The 14,876-nt window shown below is 34.8% G+C and overlaps 1 protein-coding gene across 1 annotated transcript in view; it reads left to right on the top strand.

The window, feature by feature from the left end:
• WDHD1 (WD repeat and HMG-box DNA binding protein 1) overlaps positions 1-14,876 on the top strand; it is a gene marked incomplete at both ends in the record, with an annotated part of 59,183 nt that overhangs the window by 17,395 nt on the left and 26,912 nt on the right. The window contains 6 exons of the mRNA XM_079700646.1: positions 1,152-1,244; positions 2,068-2,174; positions 2,633-2,774; positions 6,947-7,157; positions 10,015-10,202; positions 12,025-12,209. Of these exons, the coding sequence (XP_079556772.1) occupies positions 1,152-1,244; positions 2,068-2,174; positions 2,633-2,774; positions 6,947-7,157; positions 10,015-10,202; positions 12,025-12,209 (926 nt within the window). The remainder of the gene's footprint in view (positions 1-1,151; positions 1,245-2,067; positions 2,175-2,632; positions 2,775-6,946; positions 7,158-10,014; positions 10,203-12,024; positions 12,210-14,876) is intronic.

The raw sequence follows: 14,876 nt of genomic DNA, 5'->3' as shown, positions 1-14,876 counted from the left end.
TACATGCAACCTTTCATACTAAAAGAAATACAAATTGAAATATGATTGTCTAGTTTTCATTTGTCAGATGGTCAAAGATCAAAAGTTTGGTACATACTGTGTGGAAGAGGATGTGGCAGTTTTTATTAGAATGAATGACCAGTAGTACTAGTTCGAGGCATATATTCTATAAGCATATTTATACATATGCACTACAGAGTATGTATAATGAAAATGTTGTATCATTGTTTATAGTAGCAAAAGATTGTAAACATCCTGAATGTTCATTAATAGAGAACTGGTTAAATAAACTGTGGAATTTATTCCTGAAAATGGAATACTCTGCAACTGTTAGAATGAGGTATATCTGTGTGTCTTCACATGGAATAATCAGTCTTTAGATATATTAAAAACATCAAGCTGTAGAGCAGTAGGTATAGATAGTAGATAGAATGCTACTGTTTAATTGTGTGTCTACTTGTATATAAGTATGTATGCATTCTTATATGGTCTATGCTTATGTTTTTTGCCTTTGGGAAGTAGGAATAGGATTTAGGGATTGGAGGGAGACTTTCTTTTTAATGTATGACCTTTATGTCATGTAAACATTTAAGGGTACATTCTGCACTAAAGTGATAGTTGGGAAATCCAGTATGTATTTCTTCTTTGCTTATGAAACATTAATTAAACTAATTAATTAAAAAAATTTTAAACATAGTTTTACTATTCATAAATAATACATTTTTCTTCTTTTCTTGATAAGCATGGAAAGAATATGTCAGTTTTATTTTTTCTACTAATCTGTTTTTTGGAAGTGTATATAAGAAGATAAGTTTCCTTTTCCAAAGATATTCAAAGTATTCTGGCTCTGTTTCTCTCCTGCCAGCAAATAAGATGAATTTTTAGATCCAAAGGGCTTATATTCCTTAAGAAATAGTATTAAAAATATTAGTGACTATAAGTTCTCTGTCTTTCAGTGCAAGCAATACAGTGACCATCACCCATTCTTTATCAAAATTTTAAGTAGCTTTCTGAGTTTTGTTAGTTGCCAATTAAAATTCAAATTTGCTTTTATGTTTTGTAGTCTTATTTAGATGAATTTTCTGCTTTTTTTTCTCTTTAAACTTAATTTAGTGTAAACTTTTGTTTAAATCATTTATCTTTCCTAATAGTTACTAGCAGTTCCTGTGGAAAAATCTGTTAAGCTATATAGAAGAGAAACTTGGAGTAATCCATTTGATCTTTCAGATAATTTCATCTCTCAGGTAGGTTTTGTAAGTGATACTTTCAGTAGGCTAATGGGAATATTTAATGCATACTTTGCTTTAATACAATTACAGCTAAATATTGTTGGAAATGGAGAACAACTCCGGACTGCTGTGCATGTGTCCACCTTCTACCCCTCAGCCTTTCTTCACTTAGTGAATGACTAGTAGATAAGTCTTTGCTAGGTCCTATCTGACCTTTCTCCTTTGTGAAATTTGGTAAGAAAAATCTTCTAATTTATAAGAAGTCAAATTTAACCCTAACATAGTATTAGAATAGGTAATTCTCACATTATTAGTAATAATTTATTGTTAAGTGAGTTTTATTGAGACTTGTGACTATGGACACTGGAGTTTTAGAGCAGGAAAGGTTGTTAGTCTGTGTTTCTTTCTCTCTCTCTCTCCCTCCCCCCGCCCCCTTCTCTCATGTATACCCATTTTGCAGTTAGGAAACAGAGGCCCAGTAGGTCAGCAATGGCTTAGTATGATTCACTTCACTTCCTAGTTCTCTTCATCTTGATGGTGACTGCTAAGAGGATAACTTGTGTTGTCTTTCTTTCTAGGATAAAAACATTTTTTAGCTTTTGCTTTTAAAATTGTGCTAGTGTAATTTTCTTGTGATAAAGTAAAAGCTGCTATTACTTTGATTGTTGAATATTATTGAAAAAGTTAAAAAGTAAGCAGACTTTGTCTTGCTGTTTATGTATCAGATTTAATTAGAAATTGCATACAATAAGGGTTATAAAAATTTGAATTTGGTAATAAAATGAGTTTTTAGTTTTAAATTATATGAAATTATTAATTTATTGTTTTTCTTTACTAGACCCTAAATATAGTAACCTGGTCTCCTTGTGGACAATATTTAGCTGCAGGGAGTATTAATGGTTTAATTATAGTTTGGAATGTGGAAACCAAAGATTGCATGGAAAGGTATGATTCAGTAAATCTTTTGTCTCTTTTTTGCTTATTTCTATTAGATTTTTAAAAATTATTATTAAACATTTCAAATCTGCAATCATTAGATTGTTAAAATGCAGACATATAGCTATGTTTATCAAAACTTTTTCTAACTAAAATTTACCTAAAGAAATGTATAGCTTAGGGGGCTTCCCTGGTGGCGCAGTGGTTGGGAGTCCGCCTGCCAATGCAGGGGACACGGGTTCGTGCCCCAGTCCAGGAAGATCCCTCATGCCGCGGAGCGGCTGGGCCCGTGAGCCATGGCCGCCGAGCCTGCGCGTCCAGAGCCTGTGCTCTGCAACAGGAGAGGCCACAACAGAGAGAGGCCTGCGTACCGCAAAAAAAAAAAAAAAAGAAAAGAAAAAAAAAGAGAAATGTATAGCTTTTATTTTTCTTGACAGTGTTTTAAGAATTCACTTTTTAATTTTTAGGGTGAAACATGAAAAAGGCTATGCAATTTGTGGCCTGTCATGGCATCCTACTTGTGGTCAGATAGCTTATACTGATGCAGAAGGAAATCTGGGAGTCCTGGAGAATGTTTGTGACCCCACTGGAAAGATGTCAAGCAGTAAGGTAATAATAGGGTAGAACAGTCTCTTCAAAGTCTTTCTGTGGTCATATGAATTTGGGAAACACCACAAACTACATTACTTTCTTGGAAAATTATAATTTATGTTATTAGATGCTCAGTAATGCTCTATCACAAAGAACATTTAAATTTGTTTAACCTAATGTTTCCCAAATACGTTTTACTAAGGAACTTCTTTCTCTCCATATAATATCCATTAATATTTCATGGCTTTCCAAGGAATACCTTTGTGAAAAACTGTAATATTTTAGTATCCTGGTGTTCTAGGTGTTTTTTGTTAAATATTTTATAGATGAAAATTAGTTAATAACTATAACTTAGTTTAGCCTGTTTTTCTGTCATGAATTCCCTTAACTCTTAGAGCTAACTATATACTTCTTATATACTTATATAGCTAACTATATGCTTCTTAAGCTGCACAGCCTGACTGAACTGCTTTAAACAGGCTGCCTTATTTTATACTTCCTTGTTTTTGTTCATTATTTCCCCTGAGGTGCCACTTAGCTTGCCTGAGTCCCCAAAGATTCAGAATTTGGTAGTAGTAGGTACTTAAAAGTGGGGCCGAAGGGACTTCCCTGGTGGTCCAGTGGCTAAGACTCCACGCCCCCAATGCAGGGGGCCCGGGTTCGATCCCTGGTCAGGGACCTAGATCCCACATGCTGCAACTAAGAGTTTGCATGCTACAGCTGAAGATCCTGCGTGCTGCAACCAAGACCCGGTGGAGCCAAATAAATAAATAAATATTAAACAAAAAAAAGTGGGGCTGAAAACAGGAGGGTTGATTTAACAAGCAAGTAGATCCCTCCAGTCTCAGCAACAGTGGGCACAGCTAGGTAACTGCCCTCCCTCACCCCTGTATACATTCTGGCAGAAAGCTGGAGATTTATTCTCTAAGATAAGGGAAAACAGAGGTCGCTGATCCAGGGACACTGGGTACAATTGAGTGGTGTTGGGTGAAGGAGGAATACTGTACTGAAAAGGATTAAATGAAAATGTATATACTTGAACGTTGAAATTCCCAGCTCACTTTTCATACTTGGCTCCCAGAGCATTGTCAGCCAGTCTTATGTTTTTCAGGCAGGAGATTGAAGATCTTTGGGGAATCCATGTAAGAAAAAACCAAACCAGAGAGATTCTTCTTTTTATTTTATTTTTATTGAAGTATAGTGATTCATAATTTTTAAAGGATGTACTCCATTTATAGTTATTATAAACTATTGGCTGTATTCCCTGTTGTACAACATATCTTTGTAGCTTATTTTATACAGTATAGTTTGTGCCTTTTAATCCCCTACCCATATATTGCCCCTCCCCCCACCCCTCTCCCCTCTAGTTTGTTCTCTGTATCTGTGAGTCTGTTTCTTTTTGTTATACTCACTAGTTTGTTATATTTTTTATATTCTACATGTAAGTGATATCATATAGTGTTTGTCTTTCTCTGTTTGACTTATTTCTCTTAGCATAATACCTTAAGCTCCAAGTTCATCCATGTTGTTGCAAATGGCAAAATTTCATTCTTTTTTATGGCTGAGTAGTATTCCAATATCTATGTATCTGTCTATCTATATCACATCTTCTTTATCCATTCAGCTGTTGATGGACACTTAGGTTGGTTCTATAACTTGACAACTGTAAATAATGCTGTTATGAACATTGGGGTGCATGTATCTTTTCCAGCTAGTGTATTTGGTTTTTTTCAGATGTACACCCAGGACTGGAATTGCTGGGTCATATGGTAGTTCTATTTTTAGTTTTTTTGAGAACCCTCCATACTGTTTTCCACAGTGGCTACACCAATTTACATTCCCACCAACAGTGTAGGAGGGTTCCCTTTTCTCCACATCCTTGCCAATATTTGTTATTTGTGTTCCTTTTGATAATAGCCATTCTGACAGGTGTGAGGTGATATCTCATTGTGGTTTTGATTTGCATTTCCCTGATGATTAGCAATGTTGAGCATCTTTTTGTGTGCCTGTTGGCCATCTGCATTTCCTCTTTGCAAAAATGGCTATTCAGCTTTTCTGCTCATTTTTTAATTGAGTTTTTTGGTTTTTTGATGTTGAGTTGTATGAGCTGTTTATGTATTTCGGATATTAACCCCTTATCGGTCATATCATTTGCAAATATTTTCTCCTATTCAGTAAGTTGTCCTTTTGTTTTGTCAAAGGTTTTCTTTGCTATGCAAAAGCTTTTTGGTTTAATTAGGTTTCATTTATTTATTTTTGCTTTTATTTCCTTTGCTTTAGGGTTCAGCTATGAATAGCATTTACATGGTCATAATAAATCTAAATACTGTAAATTGATCCAAGCAAAATGAGAATATATCTATATTGGGTGGACAGGAGTAGGAGAATGGTGTATATGCATACAAGGGGAGTAGTGGTGGTTGAAAAATGGCACCAAATCCTCATCTTTCTTAACAGAAAGAAGTTAGTAACATCTATTAAATAGATAATTAAAACTGAAAAATCAAAAAATTTCACTGGAATATGATTTACAAGTGTGGAGGGAAGTATAAAAAGAAACAATTGAGAGCAGAGAAGTAAGTCGGAGGCTGCGCAGAGGATTGTTTTCATTTTTGTATTAAATCTTATAACACTGACTAATTTATATGCATGACTAACGTTGATAAAAAAGAAAATTAAATTGAGAAATAATTTTTAGTTCAACAACAATGTCCTGTTGTATAGCACAGGGAACTATATTCAGTAACCTGTGATAAACCATAATGGGAAAGAATATGAAAAAGAATACATATATGTATAACTGAATCAACAGAAGTTAATACAACACTGTAAATCAACTATGTCAATAAAATTTTTAAAACTTAAAAAAATTTTAGTTTAAAGGTCACCTCTTATAAAACCTTAACCCTTCTATCCAAAATTGCCCACTCTCTCCTTTTTGCTTTTACTCCTCATAGTACATGTTTCTGTTACAACACCTCTCACCGTAAGTTAAAACCCTCATTTTTGATAAGAAAGTCCAAAAAAAGTTTTTTTTTTTTTTGTGGTACGCAGGCCTCTCACTGTTGCGGCCTCTTCCGTTGTGGAGCACAGGCTCCGGACGCGCAGGCTCAGCGGCCATGGCTCACGGGCCCAGCCGCTCTGCGGCATGTGGGATCTTCCCAGACCCGGGCACGAACCCATGTCCCCTGCATCGGCAGGCGGACTCTCAACCACTGTGCCCCCAGGGAAGCCCCCTCCCGAAAAAAGTTTTTGACCGACTTGAGTACATAAACTTTTAGGACTATGGATAAAATAGTTAAATATCTTCTTATAGCATTTATCAATAGTTATTAATTTAATTATTCAAATCATTTGTTTAAACATGAATTTAGAAGTATTTTTTTCTGTTCTCTCATTTCTTTAAATGTCAACTTTCCAGAACACAGTTATATGCACTTCCATCTAAAAGATTTGTGATATAGTCCCTTTTGAATCCATTAGTGGTGTTCTCATTAGACTTTTATACCCAACTATAAGTTTCCATTGACTTAACATTGTACAGTTTTTATTCATTCTATAGGAATAATTGTGATCCTTACAATGTATCTGCTTACTATTCACTTTTTAAAGTGATCTCAAAAATTGTTTACAGTGACATTCAGTACTTGCAATGATATGTTCATATTCCTAGGAATCAATGATTAATGTTGGATTTATTTGCCACTTTTGTTTTTCTTTTGATTCTATTTGTTTACTTCTGTAAGCATCAAAAAATACCCCAAAGACGAGCTTTAACTGAGATCATTTAAAGTAAACATCTTACCTAAGCAGTATCTTGTTCAAAATAAAAGTAAATGAGAGAATATCTTATAATGAGAGACTTTGTAAGGACTCATAGGTGACTTCTTTTCTGGAGAATGATTGTGAGGAATAAAATCTTGCTTTATATTTGGGTATACACATGTATTTCTTTACATGTCTGTCTTATACTTCCACCTTATCCGTAGACTATAAGGCATTTAAAGTAAGGACTATGTCTTATATAAATATAAATACAATCTTCATAAACATATTTGCTAATTATTTTTACCAAGGCACTTGCTTACTTGGTAGAGTTTATAGGAGCATATTAAAAGATCGCCTTTTGAATAATTGTGTTTATCTAAGTAGTTCACTAATACTTTCTAATTTGTATTAATTTGTTCAAGGTATCTAGCAGAGTAGAAAAGGATTATAATGATCTTTTTGATGGAGAAGATAGAAGTAGTGCTGGTGATTTTCTAAATGACAATGCAGTCGAAACCCGCTCTTTTTCAAAAGGGATTATAAATGATGAGGAAGATGATGATGACCTCATGCTGGCTTCAGGTCGTCCTAGACAGCGAAGTCATATCCTAGAAGATGATGAAAACTCAGTTGGTATGAATTGACTTTGTGAATGTGATGATCCATCTTACTGATCAATATTTTCAATTTTTTATTAAAACTATTATTTAAAGTCAGTACTGGATTGGTAGAATGTAGCTATAGCATTAAATACGTATGTTGAAAAAGGTTTCAAAACAATGATCTAAGCTTCTGCTTTAGCAAACTAGAAAAAGAAGAAGAAATTAAACCCCAAGCGAGCAAAAGGAAGGAAATGATAAAGAACAGAATTCAATGAAATTGACAACCAAAAGCTATAGAGAAGTCAGTAAAACCGAAAGCTTATTCTTTGAAAAGATCAGTAAAACTGATAAATCTCTATCCTGATTGATCAAGAAAGAAAGACACAAATGACTAATATAAGAAATGAAAGGGGTATCATCACCGTGTATCCCATAGACCTTCACTATCCAATATGATAGCCATTAGCCACTTGTGGCTTTTGAGCACTTAAAATGTGGCTAGTTCAAATTGAGGTGTGTTTTAAGTATAAAATGCAACCAGATTTTGAAGACAGTACAAAAAAGAATGTAAAATATCTTGGTCGTTTTTTACATTGAGTACATGTTGAAATTATATTTTAAATGCAGTATATTATTACAATTAATTATACCTGTTTCTTTTTACTATTTAAAATATGGCTACTACAAAATTTTAGATCACATATGTAACTCACATTATATTTCTGTAAGATAGCACTGCTATTAATAACAAAAGTTTAATAGGTGAATATTATGAACAACTTTGTGTCCATAAATTCAACAACTTAGATAAAATGGACAGATTCTTTGAAAGACACAAACTACCAAGCTAACTCAAGAGATAGGTAACCTGGCCGCAACTAAAAAGATCCTCGTTGCTGCAACTAAAGATCCCGCACGTGGCAACTAAGACCCGGTGCAGCCAATTAAATAAATAAATAAATATTAAAAATTTTTAAACAAAAAGAAATAGGTAACCTGAATAGTTTGGTATCTGTTAAAGATATTGGGATTGTAATGAAAAACCTTTAAATAAAGTGACTATTACAACTTATATGCTAAAATTAGCACATTTGAACATTACCAAGTGAAATGCCAGTGTACAGTGATAAGTTGTGCTTCATTTAAAGCATATAGGGTTTATAGGATAGCACTCCTCAAATGTTTGGTTTCAGGAGCTCATTACATTCCTAAAATTTTTTGAGGACCCCAAAGAAAATTGTTTGTGGAGTTATATTTATTGTTATTTACTATGTTAGAAATTAAAACTGAGAAATTTTTAAAATATTCATTTTAAAGTAACATTAATAAACTCATTATATGTAAATGTAAATAACATTTTTTAATGAAAATAAAACAACTCTAGAAAAATGATATTATTTTACCCTTTTGCAGATCTTAGCATAGAAGACAGCTGGATTCTTTCATGTGCTTCAGGATTCAGTCTACTGCCATATATTTGTTTTTGTTTGAAGTATGTGAAAAAAATTTAGCCTCACACAATATGTAGTTTGAAAAAGGAGAAGTATTTTAATAGCCTATTGAAAGAATGGCAGATATTCTTCTTTGATGTTGCACCAAAACGCAACAAATGATTATTTCTTAAAGATTACTTGCAATGTGGAATCTGAAAACTTTTTGGTGAACTTTTCAACTCTATTATTACATTAAAATCCATTGGTCTAACTTGAATGGATTTTTTTTTTTTTTTTTTTTTTTGGTGGTACGCGGGCCTCTCACTGCTGTGGCCTCTCCCGTTGCGGAGCACAGGCTCCCGATGCACAGGCTCAGCGGCCATGGCTCACGGGCCCAGCTCTTCTGCAGCATGTGGGATCTTCCTGGACCGGGGCGCGAACCCGTGTCCCCTGAATCGGCAGGCGGACTCTCAACCACTGCGCCACCAGGGAAGCCCTTGAATGGATCTTTTATCATGTTTGATTTTTTCACCTATGCATTGGTAATTTGGAAAATACTGTTTCCTGAGCTTTGCAGACCTTCCTAATATTGACACGTTATCTAGAATAATATTTGTTAGTATCATCGCCAATCTCATCAGAAGTTTTTAAATATTACAAAGCAGTCAAGCTCATGGTGGCAGATACACGTTTTTTCACTATTCTGATTTTCGCTTGAAAGCTCCAATTTTATCATTGACCACAAATTCTGTCAGTTATTTTTCTTAAATGACCAGCTCACTTCATTTTTAAGAAAATGTTTGCCACATACTTGATAAACCATAGTTTATCTGGTATTTCCAATAAAAATGGTGTTACATGAAAAAATTAGCTAGTTCAGCTTACAAGTCAATTGCAGAATTGCTTTTTTTTTTTAGACAACCATCACAGTTCTTTTTTTTTTATTTTAATTTTTTGGCCGCACTACGCAGCATGTTTTTTTTTTAAATTTTTGACCATGCTGCGCAGCATGTGGGATCTAGTTCCCTGACTAGGGATTGAACCTACAACCCCTGCATTGGAAGCAGAGTCTTAACCACTAGACCACCAGGGAAATCCCCCATCACAATTCTTTATGCACACTTCCCATTTTAACACAGAGAACATTTTTAAAAAAATCTATGCAAAGATCAAGATTTAATAAAATTAATATTTTTACTGCAATTGGTTAACAATACACTGACTACTAATACAGATTGGTGCCACTGCTTTGATTCATGCTAAGGTACCAGCAGTTTTACCCTCCATTGCTTTTGAATTATCACTGCAGATGTTAACACAGTGAAAGAGGCAAATAGTATTAAAATGTTAGTATTACTAAATATGAATGAACAAGGTTATTAGATTTCATAATGCTTTTCTTTTTCAAGGTAATAGGTATTTATGATTCTCTAATTATAATTCTTTGTTTTCTAGATGTTACAATGATAAAAACTGGTTCTAGTTTTCTCAAAGAAGAGGAGGAGGATGATCAGGCAGGCAGCATTCACAATCTACCAGTTGTAACATCCCAAAGGCCATTTTATGATGGTCCTATGCCAACGCCCCGGCAAAAGCCATTCCAGTCAGGTTCTACACCCTTGCATCTCACTCACAGATTCATGGTAAGCCTTGCATCTACATGTAACTTTAAAATAGTCTTATCTCACTTTTAAGCATTTTATCTCACTGTAGTTAATTTTGTTTGGTAAAAATATTTTTTAAAAACCTTGGTTAACTGGCCTGGAACACTTTGGTTGATTATAATTTTGTGCTTGATTTATTTTATGGTTAACTCACAGTTTTAATCTTATTTCAACCTTATTATTGAATATTGTGTTAAATAAAATTCTGCTTTGCAAAATGGCATATAATGAACATAATAAATGTGACTGTATATCTTGCAGTACCTCTTGGCTATACTTCCAAACTTTACTTCTCATATTAGTTTTTATATAGGAGATTGTACTGATTCCAGAACACTAGTTAGAAGGTGTTTTTTAGAAAGCAACCACTGGTATGGTATACTATCAGAAGGTGATAGGTGCTATGAAAAAAAAAGCTATCTGCCTCTTTCCCCATGCCAATGGAATATATTCTCCAGAGGCACAGAGATTTTTCTGTTTTGTTTACTGATAGCACTTAGAACAAGGTATGGCACAATAGGCATTCAATATATATTTTTGGATGAATGACTATATTAACTTTTTGTCTTAAGTTTGAGAGCTAAAAAAGTTTAATATTTTTATTTGTTGATTACTTGAGGTTTTCCACTGAGGACTTTGACAGTTGTCCTTTTTAAATGGTATGGTCCTGGCATAAATTTGTAGATAAATATTAAAGGTGATGTTTTATTTTAAAAAAAAAAAACCTTTTTATTGCCATCAGTAATCATCATCAAGTAATAGATCTTAATTTTTGAATATTGTCAAATACTTTATAGTTGTATTTGTGGTAGGGGAAAGGAAACACTAGGGCCTACCCTGCCTAGTGTGAGCCTATAGTGTACGTGAGTGGAAGACAAGTTTTCCAAATGGTATCAATTTATGCTGCCTTTTTTTTTTTTAAATTCCTGTTGTGTGTGTGTGTGTGTGTGTGTGCGTGATTTTTATTTAGTTTTGGCTGTGTTGGGTCTTTGCTGCTGCGAGCAGGCTTTCTCTAGATACAGCGAATGGGGGCTACTCTTTTGTTGCAGTGCGCGGGCTTCTCACTGCGGTGGCTTCTCTTGTTGCAGAGCACAGACTCTAGGCATGCAGGCTCAGTAGTTGCAGCACATGAGCCCTAGAGCACGTGGGCTTCAGTAGTTGCCACGCGTGGGCTCAGTAGTTGCAGTGCACAGGCTTTAGGGTGTGTGGGCTTCAGTAGTTGTGGCACGTGGGCTCAGTAGTTGTGGCACACGGACTTAGTCGCTCCGTGGCATGTGCTATCTTCCCAGACCAGGGCTCGAACCCATGTCCCCTGCATTGGCAGGCAGATTCTTAACCACTGAGCCACGAGGGAAGTCCTGTGCTGCCTTAAAATGTATATATGCCATAACTATAAACCAGTTAGTTGGACCAAAAGAAATATGCAGTCATATTTGTAAGTAAATACATTTTTGAAATGTTTTGTTTGACGAATTTAATGGTTCGGTTGTCCAAAGGTGAATTGTAAAGTATTTTTTTATGACAGTAATATAATTTTTAAAAATATTAGGTAAAATATTCCATTTGCTAATAAATAAGTATATATGTACCTTCTTCTCATGAGGAAAAGAATAATTAGTGATTGTTGCTCCGATGTTACTACTGTTACCTGAAACTATTTAGAGGTAAATAAGCTGTGGTTGCTCCCATAACTTAATCCCTGATATAGACTACATTATTTGTTAATTTGTACTATTTTAGTCTATTGATTCTAAGAACTTTACTCTTTCTCAGACTTGTATTTAACCTTACATGTTTGTAGGTGTGGAACTCTATTGGAATTATTCGCTGCTATAATGATGAGCAAGACAATGCCATAGATGTGGAGTTCCATGATACCTCCATACACCATGCAACACACTTATCAAACACTTTGAATTATACAGTAGCAGATCTTTCCCATGAAGCTGTTTTGTTGGCATGTGAAAGCACTGATGAACTAGCAAGGTAAATTCAAGATTATTAGGAAGAATTTGTTACTGTTGAACCTGTTGTACTAAAAACGTTGAAATTCAGTACAAAAAGTTTATAAGACAAAAAACAAAATTATGTCTTTTATAGTATGGAATTTCAGAAGGAAGAGTTTAGTACAAATAGCAGCACACCCGTAATACCTCAGAACATATGTCTGTTTTTGCTTATTTGTCCCCTTCTTACATAAGAGTAATACACGGATTAATTGTAAACCAGCAAGCTTAAGTAGTACAGAATTTTTAGAAAATGAAAATTCCCCCCAGAATTCTACTCTCAGATATAACTACTGTTAACAATTAACAGTTAATCTAATCCCAGCCTTGGACAACTACTGATTTGGGTTTTGTCACTATAGATTAGATTTGAAACTTCTCTTTAAAAAAAAAAAAAAGGAAAAACACACTAAAAATGTTATTAGTATTATTTGTCATTTTGACTTTTTAACTTAAAAAACTTTAGACTTTAACTTAGATATATTGGTTGGTTGCTAGATAGGTAGGTAGATATAGAGACAAGAAAATTATGATGGAAAAGCAGTGGATGCAGAATCTGTATTTTTTTTAAAGAAGAAAAAATATTTTATTCAGCTTTGTTATTTCAGCCAGCTTGCCCTGTTAATTTTTTCAGCTGATCATAATGCTTATACACTTGATCATAGATTTAACTCCCAGATGATTTGAATAAAATCCTTCTGACTGGATACATTAGTTCCTCGCTGCTCAAATTATGGTCCACAAACTAGGGGCATGGGTCACGTGGGAGCATGTTGAAAACACAGAATCACAGACCCAAACCCAGACCTTCTGAGTCAGAATCTGCATTTTAACAAGATCCTCAGGTGATAGAGTATGCATTAAAGCCTGAGAAACACCAAATTGGGTCATTTTAATATTTTAATTGGTTTCCTAATTTACACATTGTAAAATCAACTCAATACTTTATTTTTTTTAATTTTTTTTTTTGCGGTACGCGGGCCTCTCACTGTTGTGGCCTCTCCCATTGCGGCGGATGTGCAGGCTCAGCGGCCATGGCTCATGGGCCTAGCCGCTCCGCGGCATGTGGGATCTTCCCGGACTGGGGCACGAACCCGTGTCCCCTGCATCGGCAGGCGGACTCTCAACCACTCACCACCAGGGAAACCCAATACTTTATTATTGTATTAAATCAGTTTACTAAAATAATCACTGTTGACTCAGTGTCTCTAACTCAGAATATTTTACATAATTAGAACATTTATTTCCATGGCAATTTTTTAAAATTGAAGTATAGTTGTTTTACAATGTTATGTTAGTTTCTGCTGTATAGCAAAGTGATTTAGCTATACATATGTATACATTCTTTTTTATATTCTTTTCCATTATGATTTATCACAGGATATTGAATATAGTTTTCTGTGCTATACAGTTGGACCTCAGTGTTTATCCAATTCTGTGTATAATAGTTTGCATCTACTAACCCCAGACTCCCAATCCATCCCCCCACATCCCCCTTCCCCCTTGGTTCCATGTGCAACTTTGATTTCGGATTGTTAAGATTGTTATGATTTCCTGTTTGATCATTGTTCTTCTCTTTGTTTTCCTAGATATATTATTTCAGAGTCATATACAATGTTATCCTTTTATTTATTTTATTTTATTTTTTAAATATTGAAGTGTAGTTGATTTACAATATTGTGTTAATTACTGCTGTACAGCGAATTGATTCAGTTATATATATTCTTTTTCATATTCTTTTCCATGATGGTTTATCACTGGATATTGAATATAGGTCCCTCTGCTATACAGTAGGACCTTGCTGTTTATCCATCCTATATATTCTAATTTGCATCTGCTAATCCCAAACTCCCAATCCTTACCTCCCCCACCCACCCTCCTGCTTGGCAACCACAAGTCTGTTCTCTATGTCTGTGAGTCTGTTTCTGTTTCTTGGATATGTTCATTTGTGTCGTATTTTAGATTCCACATATAAGTGATATCATATGATATTTGTCTTTCTCTTTCTGATTTACTTCAATTAACATGATAATGTCTAGGTCCACCCCCCCCCCTTTTTTTTTCTGGCTGAGCTGCGTGGCTTGGGGATATTAGTTCCCTGACCAGGGATTGACCCGCATCCTCGGTAGTGAAAAAGCGGAATCTTAACCACTGTACCGCTAGGGAATTCCCATCCCCCTTTATTTTATTATTTATTTATTTATTTATTTATTTATTTTGGCTGCACTGGGTCTTTGTTGCGGCATGCGGGATCTTTTAGTTGCAGCATGTGGACTTCTTAGTTGTGGCATGCATGCCGGATCTAGTTACCCAACCAGGGATGGAACCCGAGCCCCCTGCATTGGGAGTGTGGAGTCTTACCCACTGGACCACCAAGGAAGTCCCTCATCTCCCTTTATTTTAAATTTGAATTTAAAATTACTGTTTAGGAAGTCAGTAGTGCCTCTGATTCTAAATGCTATGGTATCTACGTTTTGAAGCTTAAATTTCATAATAACTTGCATGTATGTAAATATGCAAAGAAAAAAGACTGGAAACACAAATCAGATTGTTAGCAGTGGTTGGTAATCTTGCTGGTGGGATTATGATTTTTTTTTTCTTTTTCTCTTTGTTCTCCCATATTGAATTTTCTTTTTATTTTTGCAAT

Source organism: Hyperoodon ampullatus (assembly GCF_949752795.1).
Source record: "Hyperoodon ampullatus genome assembly, chromosome: 3".
Taxonomy (NCBI): Eukaryota; Metazoa; Chordata; class Mammalia; order Artiodactyla; family Ziphiidae; genus Hyperoodon; species Hyperoodon ampullatus.
This window is presented reverse-complemented; position numbering and strand designations above follow the sequence as displayed.